Source organism: Sceloporus occidentalis, unplaced genomic scaffold, assembly GCF_023333645.1.
Source record: "Sceloporus occidentalis isolate IW3139 unplaced genomic scaffold, rSceOcc1.0.p SCAF_4, whole genome shotgun sequence".
In the NCBI taxonomy this organism is placed as follows: domain Eukaryota; kingdom Metazoa; phylum Chordata; class Lepidosauria; order Squamata; family Phrynosomatidae; genus Sceloporus; species Sceloporus occidentalis.
In genome coordinates, this window is record NW_028316984.1 from 49,120,199 (window position 1) to 49,140,057 (window position 19,859).

At 37.2% G+C, this 19,859-nt stretch overlaps 1 protein-coding gene across 12 annotated transcripts in view; it reads right to left on the minus strand.

Moving 5' to 3' along the window:
- The window catches only part of GALNT13 (polypeptide N-acetylgalactosaminyltransferase 13), a 360,918-nt gene that overhangs the window by 148,467 nt on the left and 192,592 nt on the right, over window positions 1-19,859 (minus strand). For all 12 annotated transcript variants that reach the window (XR_016280868.1, XR_016280866.1, XR_016280867.1 and 9 more), the window contains one exon: window positions 5,890-6,007. Coding sequence is in view for 7 of the 12 variants with exons in the window: in XM_089520006.1 (XP_089376132.1) it covers window positions 5,890-6,007 (118 nt within the window). In the remaining 5 variants the exon portion in view is untranslated. The remainder of the gene's footprint in view (window positions 1-5,889; window positions 6,008-19,859) is intronic.

The following is a 19,859-nucleotide window of genomic DNA, read 5'->3' on the forward strand; positions in this document are numbered from 1 at the left end:
TCCAATACTGGGAGGGAGGCAGAATACAAATGATAACAAGAACATCAACACAAGCCTGCAGTGATTTTTTTTTATTGTAGCTGTTTTAATGTATATTTGGGTGCTGAATTCTAAAAGCACAATAAAAATATTGAAACACACAGAGCTCCTTCACAAATTTGCTATTTTTATCAATTCAAATGTCACTGAGCTTGATAAAGTGCAGACACTGATGTCCCAGTGCAATTTCTTTTAGTGCTTTTGAAGGATTTTTCTGTTCTTGATCAGCAAATTAAAGTGTTTTGGAAATTAGTTAGAAGACTTTAACCCCTTTCTGACTCTTTACAGGATCATTTCATTCTGTCACATATCACAACATAGATACATTAAAGCAAGTTGTGAAAAACCTGTATGCGATACAGCAAATCTGAGTTCATTTTTGGATTTAGAAAGCCAAATTCCAATAAAACCAGCATAGATGTTTTAAAGATTTCCCCCCTCAAATTTGCAGGCTTTTGTAATAAATTTGATTGGAGCAAATATGGGGATTTACAGAGACTGATTGTTGATAGCTGATGGCTGATAATTCATCTCCAAGATTTTCTATTTTCTCTAAGGTCTTTCATCAGCGGTGTGCATGAATTCAGGACAAGGTCAGTTCAACAGTGAAAGATTATCTTGTACAACACCAGAATGTATCCTCTTTTCTTTATTCTAAATCCTTGTCATAGACACAGGATACACATGCTATAGAAAGGTCAAATCTCATCCCCCAAAGTTGTTCACAGATCACATTTGACTAGGATCACAAATGCAATGCATTCTCCACACACCAGCAGATACCTGTACTCTGCATGTCTAAGAATGTGAGGAAAGGTCTGTTGGATGAGTCCAAAGACCAAGCAGGTCCAGCATTCTGTTCCAATGTGCCCATTCTGTCCCCAAAATTAATCAAATAGGGGCTGTGCAGACAGCCACCCCTTTCCAGGGTGCAATAGCTGTGGTGCCACAGCTTTAGGACACTCCTTCAGCACTGCGACATATGGACGCAACACCGGAGGAGTGCCATGACTGTGTGGTGTGGCATGTGGCATCACACCGCCCTGGGGGCAGAGCCGGGGCATGCATCATATGGATGCTACGCCTTGACACTGCCCCCAACCTGGCCTTTAAGGCCGGTTTGCATAGGGCCATAGATACTTATGGGAAACCAGAAGCAGAAATATGGGGAGGAATAGTGAACTGAATCAGTCACCTAAAATATTTAAATAAATATAATACTCTCTGTGTATGTGCATACAACATGAATAACAATAACTATTGCTTAATGCACTATTTTAAAATCAAAATATTTTCTTTCAGAATCACTGTATGAAATTTGTTCATAACCAACCTCTCTAGGCAATGTATTATAGAGTCAAATCCCAGCATCCTCATAACAGAAGACTCATGTGGTCATCTTGAGCCAAATGTAATTTTTTTGCCTAAACTATTTCACAAGGTTGTTCTTACAATAAAAATGGGGTGGGAATGGATAAAATAATGCTGTTCAAATTTACCTGGGATTTAGTCCCACTGAACTGACTGGGACTTACCTCTGAGTAGATAAATGTATAATTGCATTGTTGATGTAAACAGAACATTATTCTGCTGGAGGGGAAAAAAACCCTCACTTGAAGTAAGCAGACAGTAAAATCTCTCTCAATGTTCAACTTGTACAAATTACAGGTTTTTTCCTATGACACTATGTAGCCCTGGCACATGTAGAGGATTAGTAAAACAAAAGGAAAAGGATGGAGAGAAGAAAATAATAAACTAAGCCATTAGATATAAAGTTTATGCAAATCTCAGAAACAAAAGATCACTGATGAAAAATAAGAACTGGGGGGGGGGGGGGGGAGAAAAAATTAAAAGCAGAATCCTCCTCTGCAATACTGATCCTATTTTAGGGAAATTAGAGGTGGGGGTAGAATCTATGTGTCTATGAAAAAGAGACTGAAAGGGTGCACAGTTCTAGCGGTGCTGTAAGACAATTTCCTCAAGGAAAGCCTCTCTTAACTGGCAGAGCTCTCACTTCCCCCTATTTTTTATGGGGAGTTTAAGTTATTTTACTTATCTCAGGAAGAAATGTGGAGTCACACAGCACAGAATGTTTTGTTCCAAAGCTAGGAGAGGCTGCAATAGTTTGCTTTTCCCTGGGTCTAATGGGAAGTACAAGATTCAGCATAAGACAGAGAGAAGGCTTCTCTTTACTTGCTTCTGAATATCTGGAAATTTGACAGGCCTTTGGTTATATTCAACATGACCTAGAGGCAGGACAGATGCACTTTTTGGCAACTAATTGTCTTAGGCCAGCTCTGAGTTTACCACATGATCCAAGATAAGACCTTTCAGACATCGAACTATACACAAATCAATCTAGCCTAAAGAATCACATACCCACACTCTGACAGTCTCATGCTGTATCAGAATGAGAATAAGGAAGGCTTAACATGCCAGAGCTATCTTTCTTGGTCAGCTACATTCAGATTCCTCTACTGTGGTACCTGCACAGTTCAGAAAATACAGTATTTTTCCAGTATATCAAAGGTATGTCTCAAAAGATGAAGTCTGCCTGATTTTATGGTGTTTAAGTTCCTCAAAAGGTATTTTTACAGCCTAACCACCATCCACGTACAATAATTTAAAACGTTGATTAAAATGTCTGGTCAAAATGGAAAGAAAATATGGGAAGGACTGCACAGTAGGAATCTGACCCTCAATAAAAAGCTTAACAGAAGGATACAAATGCTAGTCCTCCAAGCAAATCAGCACAGGATTAACTATAATAAGACACAGGATTAGCTACTCTTCTAAGTGGCAAGCAAAAGCTGTTCTGCCAAAGAAGAGATGACTCAATGCTTCTCCTTGTTGTAGGTGATAATCTTTGCACATCTTTATCATTCTGTGGCTGTCTGTCCACCAAGAGCACAATGAACTTTCTTTAGAACTACAGGACCGACTAATTCAGTGGTCAGCTGGGCCATGAACTGAATTCTCTTTCAGTAAAGTCCAACATTAATTGATTTGAAAAATTAGAAAATAAATTTATATAATTAAAATAGCTGTATTTCTACCAATACCTAAAATGATAGTAACTATTATTATTAACTATAAGAACAGCACCAAAAGATATATGGATCTGCTGACTAAACTGAGTGCAAAATACTTTGCACAGCAAAAGGGATATTTTTATGCTCAAGGGAGTTTTAACAGAAATGTCCAATACAAAGTCAGATAAGTGTACGTGCATTTGATAGCATTCAGGGCAGTGACACAAAAATTGGTTTGAAAATACGGTTCTCTTTGTGGTGTTTCAAGATGAAAAAATATTTTCCAGACAAAATACCATTCAGGAACTCTCACCCAGACAGATATCTAAATGTTTGGGGGGATGAGTTGGATGGATCTAGAACATGTTTCCTATCTGCATCCCTGGCACTGCATCCTACAAACTTTGCCGTAGATGACAGACATCTGTGAAGGTGCACCTACTCCTATCTAACTAAATATGCATAGCATTCTACTCATATACATTCTGGTGTCCCAACTATTTCAAGAAAACCAGTATGACCCAACCACCTAATTTAAAACATCTCTTGTAATCTTCACAGCTACAACCCATTGAAAGACCACTCCAAGCTAAAGCATTTTTTACTTCTATGTACAGTGGGAGCTTGTTATCCACTATGGTTTGGTTCCAGGATCATTTTTAAATATGTATTTTAACCTGTTTTTCTCAATCCCCACCCATACAGTTGTAAATGTATTTTATGTAAATATATACTTTTCTAAACGTATTTTACCCTATATCACAGTTTTAATTATTATTTTTGTCTTTTTGAACTAAGAACTTATACATAACATTTTGAAAAGTGTAAAAGTCTGATCTTTCAATCCTCCCCTCCACATCTGTGTTGTGCTGCCCAGATCAATTCATATTAGAACCTACAGAAATCTAAGTCTTAAGTGTACCTAATTCTATAGAGATATGAGAACAAGGCACTGCCAAAAGGCATCAATTGACTGTTTCAATGAGTCATAATATGTTCTTCAGAAGTTTGCCTGAATACTAAACTTCTGACACACAATTAACTAGCGTAGTAATTTTTACTTATCAAGCCAGAACATATTCACTCAGGCTTCAGTACAGTCAGCCCTTCATATCCCAGGATTTTGCATCCACAGATTCAACTATAAACCACTTGAAAATATTTTTTTAAAAAAAATCCAAAAAGCAAACCTCTATTTTGCCATTGTATATAAAGTGGACCATTTTACTATGCCTTTATATTTGATATGACTTGCATATCTATGGGGGAACCTGGAATCAAACCCCAGCAGATACCAAGGTCCCACTGTACTGTATGTATGAAGGGGAAATTGGCCAATGCATTAGTCACAACAGACATACCAGAAAGGTAGAATATTGCATGTTGCATATTTGTCACACACACACACACACACACGTTTTCTTATTTCTTATTTATTTTATTAGCTACACTTACCATATACTCATCTATAAGTCTAAAAATTTATACCTAAAACTGATCCCAAAATCCCAGGTCGACTTATTTATGGGTAAATATGGTAATGTGATAGCAGCTCTTTCAAATTTCTCCATGGAGAGTGTTTTTTGTTTTATTTTGGGGTTTTTTGAGCCAAGCAGAAAGAGTTCTGGGTGATTAACTGCTGGAAAACAAACAAATAGTCTGAGGAGTGAAGGGTGAAAGCAAAGTTGAAATCCTGATGCAAAAAGCCTTAATTAGAATCTCTCTTGCTTTGCGCACACATATACACATTGAAGGAGCCTCCAAGTTTTACCCTCGACTTATCCGCAGGTCATGGCAAAATCCATAATTTTGGCCCCAAAACCTGCCCTCAACTTATATATGAAGTCAACTTATAGTTGAGTATATAAGGTATACCTTGCCTTATCCACCAATGAGCTCAAAGCACTACTGATCTTCCACTCACTTCACTTTATCCTAACAACAATCATGTAAGGTAAGCCAGGCTGAGGAAGAATGACTGGCCCAAGTGAGTTTTATGCCTCAGAGCAGACTATAGGCTAATTTTTCCAACACACCACCTTACATGCCACACTGTTTCACACTACTATGCCTAAAGTTCGGTTTTCTAATTTTCATTATATTTAAGAAGTTTATTTGTAAAATAAAGGAATATCCACCACATAGGTTACATTTTGTTAAGGGAAGTAAGCCTACTGATGACCAAAACTGAGCCCATTTGCTCCAGAGTATGAATGAAATCTGTTTTTAACCAATGATGCAATATGTAAAGCACAATTTTAAAATGTCCTTTATAAATCTGTAGACACATCAACAAAAATATTTGGAAACTTTGGTTTCAGGAGCATGGTGGGTTTCAACATTTTTTATTTAATTACTTCAAGAATACATTGCTTTTTTCCTTATTTAAGTGAAAGCTTTGATAACACAATTATATTAATCTGTATCATGCAATTTTCAAGTAACCAAAGTTTCCAAAGGTCCCACTACATGCATAGAAAACCTAAAACACACTTTAAAAATATGGATAAAATCCAGATGGATTGAAGGGATTGTGATTCTCTACCTTTCAGATTTGTTCTGGAGAGTTGGTAGATCCTCCAGAGCAAAATTTAAGGGTGAACAGAGGGCAGGGCTAGGAGGGCATTGGAATCACCAGCCCCCTAATATGCCGATCAAAGCTTCTGTAAACATTGATTCGATTCCACCCATAACTCTGAAGCAAAATAAAAATTTCATTTTAGATAAAACAAGGATTCCTGTCTTTAATTCTAATATCTTTACAGGGAAAAAAAATACTATTCCAGTTATCAGAAAAGGAAGTAAAATAGAAAATTACCCTAAAAGACATTTCAAGATTTTCTCCACCCCAGATATCCATTCCTGCATCGTAAGTTCCTATCTCTTCAAAGTAGTTTCTGTCAATAGAAAATAGGCCACCAGCCATAGTAGGGGTCCTAGTTGAAAACAAAAGAAAAATAAGAAAGGGAAGGAGAAGAAAAAGAAAAAAATACCTTTTGAAAGATACGGTGCAGAATTTTGTATGTGATATTACACCACAGCATATATTTTCCAGACATTTTAGACATCACCATATTTCATTTGATGTAAGTGGATGCTGTATTGATAAGTTTTATCATTTTAACTGGCAGCATGTGGAATCTCTGGCCACGAATGTATAAATATACACACCAGTAACTGGCCAAATAATGCAAGCATTTTGATTTTTTTAAAAGAAAGAAAGAAAGAAAACCTTATTTCTGTAAAATATATATCATCATATGTTTGGGCATGGAATGGCATGCTGCTAAATGCAATCTACAGCATTTTAGAGGGTTCAGAGGTGAGGGTGTGATGCCTTTATTTCTGTCCTCAGTGTTCTTAAGATTGCATGCACAAGCATTTTAAAAGAGCATCAACTTCTTTCCGCAAGAGATAAATCTAGTTAATGTGTTTGTCTCTAGAAATGTCAATGTACCAATACCTAAAAAAATCCATGATATGTTTAAACAATTTAAATTTAGTTTGATTTCAAAATATGTTTAGAACTGCATGCTCTGCAATAAATACATTGATTTTCTGTTTAAAATTCCCACAGTGGAGTAATTAAATGGGGCACTAATGTTTTAGTCCAGTGATTTGGTTGCTCAATGATTTGGTCACTTGGGCAACATAAACATGTACAGTTGAGGATGCACTAATCGGCCTTAGTCATGTGATATTTCTTGATTATATTCATTGATCTATCCAAATGAACACACTATACCTTTTATAGTATAGCATGTTGGACTGACTGAAGCTTTGGTACTGGACTGACTGAAGCTTTGTTATGAACCTGGATTTTATTATATGACCACTGCTTTTGCTACCAAAGGCTTGGTAAGACAAGCTTCCTTTCTCCCTCTCCTTCAGTGCTTGAAATGCTGAACTTGTAGACTTCTGGTTTGGTTAGCCATCCAAGACCAAAACAGGACAACAACAAGGAAGCTGGATACAGCAGCAGTAAAGAGAGATATTTTGACATTATGATGATTCATTGCACATGCTTATCTATGAAATGGCGGGGTGGCGGTGGGAGAAGAGAAATCGAAGGTTGATGTATATGAGTGAGTTGTTATAAGGTGACAGTGCTCTCAAAACAGCTTGCAGCCAGAAAACTGGACCTTTTTACAGGTCTGCAGCATTATCACTGCAAACAGCCTTTGGGCACATACTACAGTTCTCCAGCAGAATGCAGCACCCAGAGGGTCCAAGTTGATATCACTATTGTGAATTTAATACACTTTTATTTACCATTTGGAACATAATTTATAAACTATCAGAATATAAACAAACTTGTAATGTGGCTCCTATGTCTGACCAACTTCATTGCCCTGGGCACACTGAGCTGCTATAGTACACATGGTAGTCCTTCAAGGAAGTTCTAGCTTAACCTGTTGAAATAACAGTTTACCTCAAAGCTGCCAATCCTGGCAATCATCTTAGAGCCTTATTGCATTATGACAGTATAACAGCATACCAATGCAATAGCACCATCAGCAAGCCCACCATACTACATGACACTATGTGCCCTGGCATCATACCAGCATTGCAAATCCACATTTTTGCCCTCTGAAAATAATCTGTCTCTCACGCTTCCAAACAGTAGGGTTTTTTGGTGTGGAACTCTGATCCACTTTCCTCCATGAGAATTCCATGACTGGGTGGGATATGGGTGGGTTGGGGGTGTGGCGAGCTAGTTCCTCCCTCAGATTTCCCCAGGAGAGTTGAGCAGGTGATCCACAGATTACTTCCAGTGTTTGCTCCAAGAAGATCAAGTTGGCATGTTTAAAATACCCTCCTGTTCTGTCACACTAGCATCTATAGCACACATTTAACAATGTCATGGGGGAAGGGAGGTACATAGTAGGATCCAACAGGATTTGTACTGTTTGAATCATACTGTGCTGGTTTACTTTGGTGGATAGAATGATGTTGCAGAAATGAAGCAAGAGGCAGTACAGTCACCCCTCCTTTTTCAAGGGGGATCCTTTCCGGACCACCTCACAAAAATGGAGTTTCACCTATATTCAAGCCCATTGGCTTGAATATAGGTGCGCAGCTGTGGGATTGTGTGCATGCGCCTCATTCACACACCCCATTATTTAACTCTCCCTTGCGCATAAGCGAGGGATGCAGTTTCCAAAACCACGAGAAAGGAGGGAGGACCGTACAACTCATATATAGTACATACCGTGAATTTCTTAAGCAGATTAACATGGCAAAAAAGTAAAATGCAGTAAGGCCCTTAGTATCTATTAGTTTCAACCCAGACTGTATCACTCCCAAACATAACAACATTTTTCTAAGGACTGGCTGTTTCCTCTAAATCCTACTGTAGCTCAGAGTCAGCAGCAATGCAACAATCAAAACATATGAAGACTATTCAAGAACTTCTATACTCCCATGAAACTCATCTATTTTATTTATTATATATTTTAAAGAAAGGCTGACAGGATATAAATTATAACAAATAAAACGTTTAATTTAATGGAAAAAAATTACTTCTATCACATATGGGCCTTTCACACGATAAAATCATAGCACTTTGATTCCACTTTAACTATCATGGTTCCATCCTACAGAATCCTGGGATTTGCACTTTAGAGAAGGATTTTTTTAATTTTATAAATTTTTATTTAATATTCTTAAGGTTATACTGTGTGTGTGTGTGTGTATGTATTATATATTCTCTTACATTCTTACATTCTAATACACTATTCTAATACACTATATCTAAATACCTTTAATATACCACCTCAGTGCTCCTCTTCCCTAGAACAATTCCTATCCTTATATTCCATCCAAAATTTCAGCTCCTTTCACGAAGGTAATTTTCCGTCTTCTTTTCTCAGTACTTTTTCGATAATTTTTTTCCATATATGATCAAAGTCATTTCTTTTCCATAGTCCTTTTTTCATGTTCAATATACATGTTAATTTGTCATTAATCGCTTTAATTTCCATATTTCTTTATACCAGTCCTCCAATTCTACATTCATTTTCATTTTCCAGTGTCTTGCTATAATTAATCTTGCTGCTGTAAACAAATTTGTTACCAAATCTTTTTCTTCTTTTTTCCATTCCTTTTTTCCATATAATGACAAAAAAAACCCTATATTTGGTTTTCTATCTATTTTTATATTCACAATATTTTCTGTTTCTAATATCACTTTTTCCCAAAACAGTTGCACATATTTACATTGCCACCACATATGGATATATGACCCTATTTCTTGACAACCTCACCAACATTTTTTTTAGTTATTCTTATCAATATTATGTCATCTCACTGGTGTCAAATACCATTTCCAAACCAATTTGTAATGCTTTTCTTTAATCTGAACTGATAGATTTTTTCATATGTCTTTGTTCCCAAATTTTATTCCATTCTTTATCACATAGTTTAGATCCTAATTCTTCTTCCCATATTCCTTTCAGAATATTTTCTTTTAACTTCTTTCTTTTATTCTCAGTCAATATTTTCTAAATTTTACTAATTATTCCTTTCATATTCTAATTTTCCTCAATTTCTCTTCCTTTTTGAATTATTTGTTCAAACTGTGTATGCTTTTTCCTTTCTACATTTCTTTTCTTCCAATTTTTAAACCATTGTTGTATTTGCATATAGTGAAACCAAGACATTTTTATTCCCATAAATTTTTCTTTTATATTTACTTTTTCTACCCTTATATCTATCCAATTTTCTATTCTATCTATTTTCCTTTCCTTTAATTCCTTATCTAACAAACCTCTCAAATTCTTTGGGAATTTCTTTTCCATTATTATTGGTATTATCATTAAGTCTTCATTCATTAATTCTTTTTTGTATTTACTCCATATTTCTAGTATATTTTTCATAAGTGGATTTACAATTTCCTTAATTTCTTTTCTAGTAAACTACCTGAAAAAATATTCCACATTTTCACATCTATTTCCTCTCTATCTAATTCTACCCATTCCAAATCTGATACCCCTAACGTACCTTCTATCACATATCTCAATTGATTGGCCTCATAATAGCCTCTTGTATTGGGAAGGACTAACCCTCCCTTACCAAAATTGTTTGTTTAGTCTAATTCTTTTCCCTCCGTTACAATATATATTCAGTAATTGTTGCCATTTATTCAGTTCGGTTTCCGACACTTTTAATGGTATCATTCTAAATAAAAAAAATAATTTTGGTAATATTTTCATCTTAATTAGTGCTATTCTTCCAAACCATGATAACTGGATTTTCTTATATTCTATCAATTTTTTCTCCATTTACTTCCTTAATACTGTTAAATTTTTCCCTTCCAAATTTCTGATTTATTCCAATTAATCTGAAGCCCTGTCATTTCTCCAGATACTTTTAAATGTTCTTTTATTTTCCCCATTTTATCCATTAAATCTTTAATAGTTAATAATATGTCATCAGCAGATAAACTAATTCTATGTTTTTTTCCAATCCTATTCCTTCTAAACTATTATCTTTCCTTATAACATCTGCTAACATCTCGATCACTGTTGCAAATAATATTGGTGATAACGGGCATCCTTGTCTTTTGCCTCTCATTACTTTTATTTCGTTTGTTATCCCATCGTTAATTATTACTGTTATTGAATTATTTGAATATAATTGATCTATTAATCCACTTATTTTTCCCCCATTCTAAATCTTTTCATAATTATTTTTAATGTTGGCCATTCCACACAATCAAATGCTTTAAATATATCTAATGCCAAAATCCCTGCTCTTGATTTTGTTTCCCCCATTACATGTATTTTATTTAAAACTCTTCCTACTAAATTAAATATTTGTCTTCCTTTCACAAATCCACGTTGGTCCTTTCCTATATACTTATACATACATTTATTCATTCTACTTGCTATTATCGCTGTTAAAATCTTTGTGTCTTGATTTATTAATGATATAGGTCTATATGACCCTGGGTCTGTTTAATCTTTATCTGTCTTTGGTATTAATATTACTAATGATTGATGCCACAATGCCAGAATCTTCTCCCCATTTATTATTCCATTATACAGCTCTAACAGTTTTGGAATTAATATCTTTTCAAACACTTTATAATATTCTGATCCCAATCCATCCATTCCTGGAGTTTTCCCATTTTTCAGTTTCTTAATTACCTCTGTTATCTCTTTCTTCTCAATGGGTTGTTCCAGTAATTCTTTATCTTTTTCCTTTATTGTTTGCCCCCAATTTTCTTCCACATACTTCTCTATTTTATCTATGGGATTCTCTGCTGTTTGATATATGGTAGTTCTTTATAAAATCCCTCAAAAGGTTTTAGTTTTTCTTTCAACAATCTACATATTCTACCAGATTTATCCTTAACCATGTTTATCATACTTTCCATTTTCTTTTTCTGTGTGGACCTGGCCAACGTTTTTGAATTTTTATTACTATATTCAAAAAATTCCCTAGAGAACAATTTTTGTCAGAAAGTCCTAGTGCCTCCCCAAAATTTGCTATTGTTGTTAACTGCCCTAAAGTCAACTTTGACCTCAAGCAATCCTATGAATGAGGCATCTCTAATACTCCCTATCCGCAACTGTTCCTACACACTGTGTCCTCTTTGGTTGAGTCTTTCCATCTAGCATGTGGTCTTCCTCTCTTTCTATTGCCCTCTATCTTTTCAAGCATTATGGTCTTTTCTGGTGAATCGTGTCTTCTCATGATGTGGCCAAAGTACAACAACCTCAATTTGGTCATTTTGGCAGTGTACAGACCACCAGAAAGAGGCGCCTCCCCGGTGCTTCTTTTTGCTCTGCAGAAGTGCCGCAGCAACCAAATTGCATAGCACTGCTGTAGAGCAACAAAAGGAGCGCCTGGAAGCGGCTCCTTTTTGCGGCACTGCTGTGACACCGCAAAGCACCAGAGCCGGTGCGATGACGTCACGGCTGTGCCGCACCGTCTGGAAGCAGCACAGCTGTGATGTCACCGCTATGTGCCCCATCTGGTGGGCATGCCGCAGCTGCAGCACCCTCGTCACGTGCAAGGGTTGCTGTGCATGTGGGCGCTCTGACCACCAGGCAACCCTCACATGTGACAAGGGCGCCACAAAGGCCCATCTGTTCTGGGCCTTTGGCTTCTAGAAAAAGTTCAGATCCAATTTGTTCTTGTATCATTTGTTTGTCTTTTTAGGGATCCATGGTACCTGCAGAACTCTTCCCCAGCGCCACATCTCAAATGAGTTGATTTTCTTTCTATCAATTTTCTTCACCGTCCAGCTTTTGCACCCATACATACTGATGAGAAATATGCTGAACACCTCCCCAAACTACAAATCCCATAATTTCTTTTTATTTCTTTTAGGTTGACTATACCTGCCTGTTTTGCAGCTGTTTCAGAAAAAAATGCAGAGAATGGCCTAAATTTTAGTCCTAACTAGAATAAGCTCATTTTATCCACTGGATTTCTCTTTGTGTTGATACACCACTCAATAATTAAATGAGTGGGTTTACTCTGGTTGGGACCCACCCACAGGATGCCAGCCAGTAACTACTGAAGACTGATTTAGAAGAGCCGTAATGTCTTTAACAAAACCATTTTAAATGTAAGTGATTTGATTATTTCAGACTTTGTTTTAGTTAACAAAGACTGAAATAAAAGAAGACTGATGCTAAATAGCAGTGAACTGCATAGTCTTGAGTTGAATTTTAAATAGCAGAAATGAATTTGCTTTAAATGAATTTGGAATCTTTGTTTGCAATCTTAAGTATTACTCATTAGTTTTTTTTTTAAAATGACATCCAGTAGTTTCTGTGCACTACAGATATGATAAAGGAGCTATCTGTCAAGCTCCCTGTACAGGAATAGATGACAGAGAGTTCTGTTTTACAACTGTCTCAGCTGACAATTACCTGCAGGCTTTTACAATACAGTCACTGAATTAATTAACCTTTGCCATAAATTCTAGCAACTTGAGCAAAGTCTGATGTTTTTGCTGCTAAAACTCTTCAATAGTACTATATGACAAATGAAACAGCTGCTTGTTATTCCTAAGGCATACAATGGCTATTTACATCGCCTTTCATTCTAAATGAAAGTGAATCCCATTGTCTCCCCCAATGGTCATGAAGAAGCCATAGTATGCTACTAAAAATTGCTCATATCTATATTTTTGAATTACAGACTACCCATGCATAAAATACTGTATTTATACAAATACAGTGAACTAATTTAGAGAATTATCACTGCAGGTGCATTAGCAGTGCAAATAACTGCTTATGACTGTGATGCATTTATGAAGTTTGTATCATGGAAGCATAGGACTTGAGGAGAAAGAAGCATCACTCCTCTTCACCATTACAAGTTATTTTTGTAGTCCTAGAAACACAGCACAGTATTCCATGAGTTCCCTTCTCCTTATACTATACCAAATATGCAGCAGTTATTTGTCTGGTAAACCAGCTCTTTTGGATATGTCTGCACAATTCTGCCATAGAGGTGCACTAAAATTTCCCTCATCTGATGCACCAGATCTACTAAACCAATGGTGCTGAACATGGAGCACAACATTTAGAACAGGGTAGGCAACTCTGAAGGTCAGTACTAACCCATCCCCACACTGCCATACCCCTGAAGTTTGTCAGTTTGATAGCAGCACAAGAGCTGCTCTTAAATTTCCTCTTGAATGAAGCAAGCCTGGGTAAAAACAAATGATGCAGAGAGCATACATATTGTTTTAAAGCTGTTCAACAACAGTTCTTGGAGGCTTCCAAGAGTAATAATTTGTAATAAAGCAAGATACACATGTGTCATGTACCTTAATGCAGAGTTGCATTTATGCAGATAAGTATTCCCAGGCCCCATCTGGGCAGGCCAAATAAAATGTCCTCCCCCTGTCTGCTTGGTGGCAAGACTAGATGACACACAACCCAAACCCTGATTCTGGCGCAAACAGACCAGACAACATCTGGCCTGCTCAGCATCAGAACTGGGATATACCCATTTTACAATACATTATAATACCTCCCTATTTGCTCCTGGAGGAGATTGGGGCTGCTCTGTGGGCAGGATACTATGGACGGACCCCAGAGTATCCTGGCCAGTGCAGACAGGTCCCCAATGGCTCCTCCCAGACTTTGAAACTGCCTTACTAGGGAGGCCAGGATAGCTCTGTTCTAGCAATCTTTCTGTCAGTAAGTTGAAACATTCTTGTGCCATCTGGCTTTTAGAAGCTGAATGGGATAGAATTTTAACAATGTGCTGTGTTGTTTTATGGTCTGTGTAGTCTTTTAATCAATTTTAATGTTTTAACTATATAGAATGTTTAATCATCTTTTAAATAACTTTTATATTTGTACTTTTTTGAAGTGTGTGTATGGGTTTTTAAAATCTGTATTGTTTTTAAATATGTTGGAAACTGCCTTGAAACTCATTATAGGGGGGAAAGTGGGCTATAAAGGTATTATTATTATTATTATTATTATTATTTGTTTTTATTTATATAGCACCATAAATTTACATGGCACTTTACAGACATCATCAATTGAACATTAAAACCTGTCAATAGTGCACAATTTAAAAATCATAAAGTATAAAACTATACAGTAATTAAGAAAATTATACAATTAAAATACAAAATTATAAAAACAGATAATACATATTTATTAAAATCTATGTTATACAACAATATTAAAATTAATTTCCAAATAAATTCTTCAGAGAATAAAAAAGTCTTTAATTCAGATTTAAAGCTAGTAAGAGAAGAGATAGTCCGCAGATTATTTATTATTATTATTATTAACCTTTATTTATAAAGCACTGTAAATTTACATAGCGCTGTACATACAGTCTTTTTAATTAGACAGTTCCCTGCCCTCAGGCTTACAATCTAAAAAGACACCACACAAAAGGAGAAGGGAGTAGTGGTGGGGAAGGGGATGAGGTCCAGCAGTTCCTCTCTACCTCTAAGGCCTGGACCAAGGCAGGTGGACTGGAGGGAGGGTTTGGGTTCATAATGGATGGTTAATCTTCATCCAGGGAGGCAAGCGACAATTAAGCAAGGCCTGGGAATGCTTTTCTGAACAGAACGTTCTTCAACTCCGTTTTGAAGCTGGTTAAAGAAGTGATGGCTCTTGTTCGTGGGGGAAGAAGGTTCCAGGAGTGAGGGGCATCGAGTGAAAAGGGGCGAATCCAAGATGGGGCAGAGGAAATCCTGGGCTGTGACAGCAGACCTTGACTACCAGAACGGAGGGCCCTAGTAGGAAGGTGAGGAGAAAGAAGGTCTGATAAGTAAGGAGGGGCCAACCCATGGAGGGCTTTAAACGTGGACAGCAGGAGCTTATACTGAATGCGGAAAGGGAGGGGGAGCCAGTGAAGGGATGCCAGCAAAGGAGAGATATGGTCACAGCGGTGGGCGGATGTGATAATGCGTGCAGCTGAATGCTGGACAGAAATTAAAGGACGGAGGTGAGAAAGAGGAAGCCCTGCCAGAAGGATGTTACAGTAATCAAGTTGTGAGATCACTAAGGCATGGACCAGGATCTTGGCAGCAGAGGTGGAGAGAAATGGTTGGATTTTGGTAATATTGTACAAAAGGAATCTACAAGCCTTGGCTGTGGTCTGGATCTGAGGGATACACAACATAGAAGAATCAAAGATAAAACCAAGACTGCGGGCTTGCTGGACTGGTTGAATAGAAGTGTTGTTCACAGAGACAGAAAAGGAGTGTTGAAGGGTGGGCTTAGGAGGAAAGACAAGAAGCTCCGTCTTGGACATGTTGAGCTTCAAACGCCAATGGCGCATCCACTGTGAGATAGTTGTGAGACAAGACGAAACTTGCTGTTCAAGCCTTGGAGAAAGGTCAGGGGCGGAAAGATATAACTGGGTGTCATCGGCGTACAGATGGTAGGAAAAACCAAAAGAGCTAATGAGTTTACCTAAGGCCAGTGTGTAGAGAGAAAACAGAAGGGGACCCAGATGATTAGGAAGGTGGTTCCAGGAGTACAGTGCAGCAAGTGAAAAAGGACGAACCCGAGGTAAGGAAGAAGAAATCCTCAGCTGGGTAAGAAGTGTCAGGAAAAAGCCACATGGGTTATATAGTCACAAGAAATATAATATGTATATGGATATATTTGAAAGTAACATGACACAGCAAAAGCAATTGAAATGTCACATAGGTGTTGCATATAATGTAATTAGAAGGTCCTAAAAGCCAAGGACATATGTGGCAAGGACAAAGTGAAAAGGTGCAAATTGATATCACCTGAAAGTCATTGAGTGGACATTAATGTATGATGCAATGTGAGGTAAAGATTGAGCCAAGTATTGTATGTCAATCATAATGTATGTACACGCCCAGGAGGTGGCAACTGTATAATGAATAGAGAGACAAATGTCTATATAAGCAACAATGTATGGCAATACTTTTTTGTGGGTATTGAGGAGTATAGTAGTGTGGGTTTTGTGAGTAGTGAATTGTTTTGTGCATAGTGTATATATTAGAATAAAAGTCGTTCTTTAAAGAAGACTACTGTGTTGACTGGTGTCTTGAGAGCAGAACAAGAACCAGCAGATTCCAGAGAAGATTAGAAGACATCTTCAGCCAATTCTCAGAGCTACTGGTCAAGCTGATTGTTCTTCCGCTAACCAGGGGGTGAGAGTGAAAGCCAGGAGAAGAGCTGCAACTCCCATCATCCCTAACAAGAAGCCCTGAGCTTCTGGACCATAGATCTCAAACAGGATGATAAGATGAAATAAGAGCTGACAGATGGGGAGGGAGGTAGGTTGTGTAAAGTTTTAAACGTTAAGGAGAAGCTTGTACCAAATCCTAAAAGGAATGAGTAGCTAGTAAAGAGATTTCAGAAGTGGGGTAACATGATCAAAGTGGCAAGCCAAAAAGATAATATTAGCAGCAGAATGTTGAATGGAGACCACAGAACTAAAGTGGGACAATGGGAGCCTTGTCAGAAAAAGACGGCAGTAGTCAAGGCGGGAACTAACCAGGGCATGAACTAAGATCTTAGCAGAAAAAAGCCGACAAAAAGGTCTAATATTTGCAATATTATAAAGAAAAAAATCGGCATGACTTACCTACAGCCTGAATCGGGGGAGCAAAGGACAAAGAAGAGCCAAGGATAAATGCTTCCTTCACAGGATGAATGGGGACATTATTAACTATAATAGAGAATGTATAGTGTAAAGTAAGTTTTGGAGGAAAAATGAGTAGTTCTGTCTTAGCCATGTTAAGTATTAGATGGCAATGAAACATCCATGATGTGATAAAATAATAATTGTTTAAACACTGGGAGCTTTGCTGATGACGTGCAGCTGGGATCCTCAGTGCAACATAAAGTTCTTCTATGTGGCCTGCAGGACTGGTGTTGCCCTCCCTAGTCTAGACTTGTCTTGCTAGTTGCGGCCACCTCATGAAAGGTTCTTTTTGCTGTGTGCCTTCATATTGTTTCCAAGTTATGGTGATCCTAAGGTAAACCAATCACAAGGTTTCCTTGTCAACATGTGTTCAAAGGGGGTGTTGCCTTTGCTTTCCTCTGAGGTTGAGAGACCATGACTTGGCCAAGGTCACCCAGTAGGTTTGACCTAGGATGGATTTAAACCTCAGTTCCCCAGGATGTAGTGCAACATTCAAACCACTACTAACTACACAGATTAGATATCCCATCAACATTGTAATGCTTTAGGAGGTACGTTTTTAAAATTACAGCCTTCAGTACCCCTCAATGTTCTGTAGCCCTTATGGTTTGTGGCCATATTTCTAAATTTATTGTGGTCATCATTTATATTTATTTGGGGTTTCATCATTTTAAATATATTTTTCATTTTGTTTTTTCACTGCCTTGAGTTGTCTTGCAGAAAAATAAGCGTGATATAAACTTTTAAACTCAAATTTAAAAACAAGAAAGACAATGTTTTGGTAGTTCCAGAACACTTCAACGCCTGAGATTTGCTGAATACACAGTTTACAACCTGAAAGAGAATAATTTGAAAGTGGGGGTAGTGTTATTATAGATCTTCGATTATCAGTGGTGATTCATTCTCCTAATGTTCCATATAGGGAATATCTGTGTACTTCATTCTTTGATGTTTATAAATAGCATTCTTATTTTTCAAGGGATTTTGGAATAATTCCAAAATCAGCATCCGTGTGTGTGTGTATGGTTTGTGGGGTTTTTTTTTTGGTGGGGGTGGGATTATTTTGGATCCAGCAGTTAAATTTATGATTATATGGCTAAGTTGAAAGTATGTCAGGGTCTGAAAATAGCATGTAGTGTCTTTAAACTCCAGCCCTGAATTTCCTGAAAGGATTTAAAGATTTTAAAAGAGACAAAGCAAGTAGTAGAATATATTTATTTAGCAAAGAGGAGGAGGAATGGAGAGAAACTACTTAGATAAATGTATAATTTAAGATAAACCTCTAACGTTTAAAAAGGAAGCAGGGGATGTAATGCAGAGAAGAATACTTCCAAAATCTCCTGAGCAAGAAGGACTCAGAGTGCCTTCTAGTAGTTTCGGGAATTCCCTAGACAGATCCACACACAGATTTCCAGTTGATTATCTGCAGCTCTTCCCTCTAATGTCTACCCATTGCAGTTGTTTGGTCTTAATCCATCTATGGAAGACTCAAAGAGGTGGTATGCATTTTGAGGGGGAAGGAAGACAACCTATGATCCAGTTACATGACTGCTTTTTAATGGATAAACATTCACTCTCTAAAAAACTAATAGGTATATTTCATATGGTTGCAAACAGAGATAAACTCACAACAACAACATATATGCCTTTGAGGTGACAGCAGAGACAACTAGAGGATCCATTTGGGACACGTATATTCATTCTTGAATTTTCGGCTCATCATCCTGCACCTATAGTGGCCCCTTCATATTTGCTGGGGTTAGGGGCACAGGACTACTATGAAAGTGGGAAAACAGTAAATAAAAAACACTATTTTTTTATCTGAAGAACACCTCCCTAGGAATGTCTAGCTCCTCCAGCGCAAGTGTGTCAACAACATCTGCCAGAGGCTGACCACATTATTGTACTGGAGAACCTACAAATGCCTAGAGAACTTCTCTCTCTATGAATCTCTAAGTCCTCCAGTGTGACTCTATGGTCAACAACTACCATATATACTTTTGAGGTGACAACAGGGACAACTAGAGGATCTATTTTGGAAGAAATTTTGGGAGTCCCACTAGAGGACCTAGATATTCCTAGAAAGAACATATTAATCAAATCTATGAATAATCAAATCTGCAATAGTCAACGTCACAAATCTGTGAGGCCTGTCAAATGTTCAACGAAAGAAGTTAACATCAGCACAAAATGCAATAATAACACACAGATGGCAATCCAAAATACCCCAAATAACCCAAATCATCAGATAAGTTCACAGCTTCACACTATTTTGATGATATCATTTACATTTTAACCATTTTAGGTTGTTTGGTTTCTGACTGTTTAGTATAGCTACATTTTTCAATTTTCCCTGTAATATTGAAGACTTAAATTTGGTTTTTAAATGTCAGTTGGGGTCTTGTAGTTGATAGAAGCAGTCATATATATATTAAATCCCCTGAACTGGAACCTGATTACCTTGGGGATTATGTAAACCTGTGAATTCAAGATAATAGCACTCATGAAGGCACAGTTGCATGTTACTTTTACTCATCAAATTTTCACCACCTCTCCAAAATGAGTAATAAGCAATGCCTTGTCTGACTTGTTCTTTTCTTTCCCTCTCCCAGGGAAGGCTGTGGATACCTTTAGAAGCTCAAAAAACTAATGGTAACCAATGTA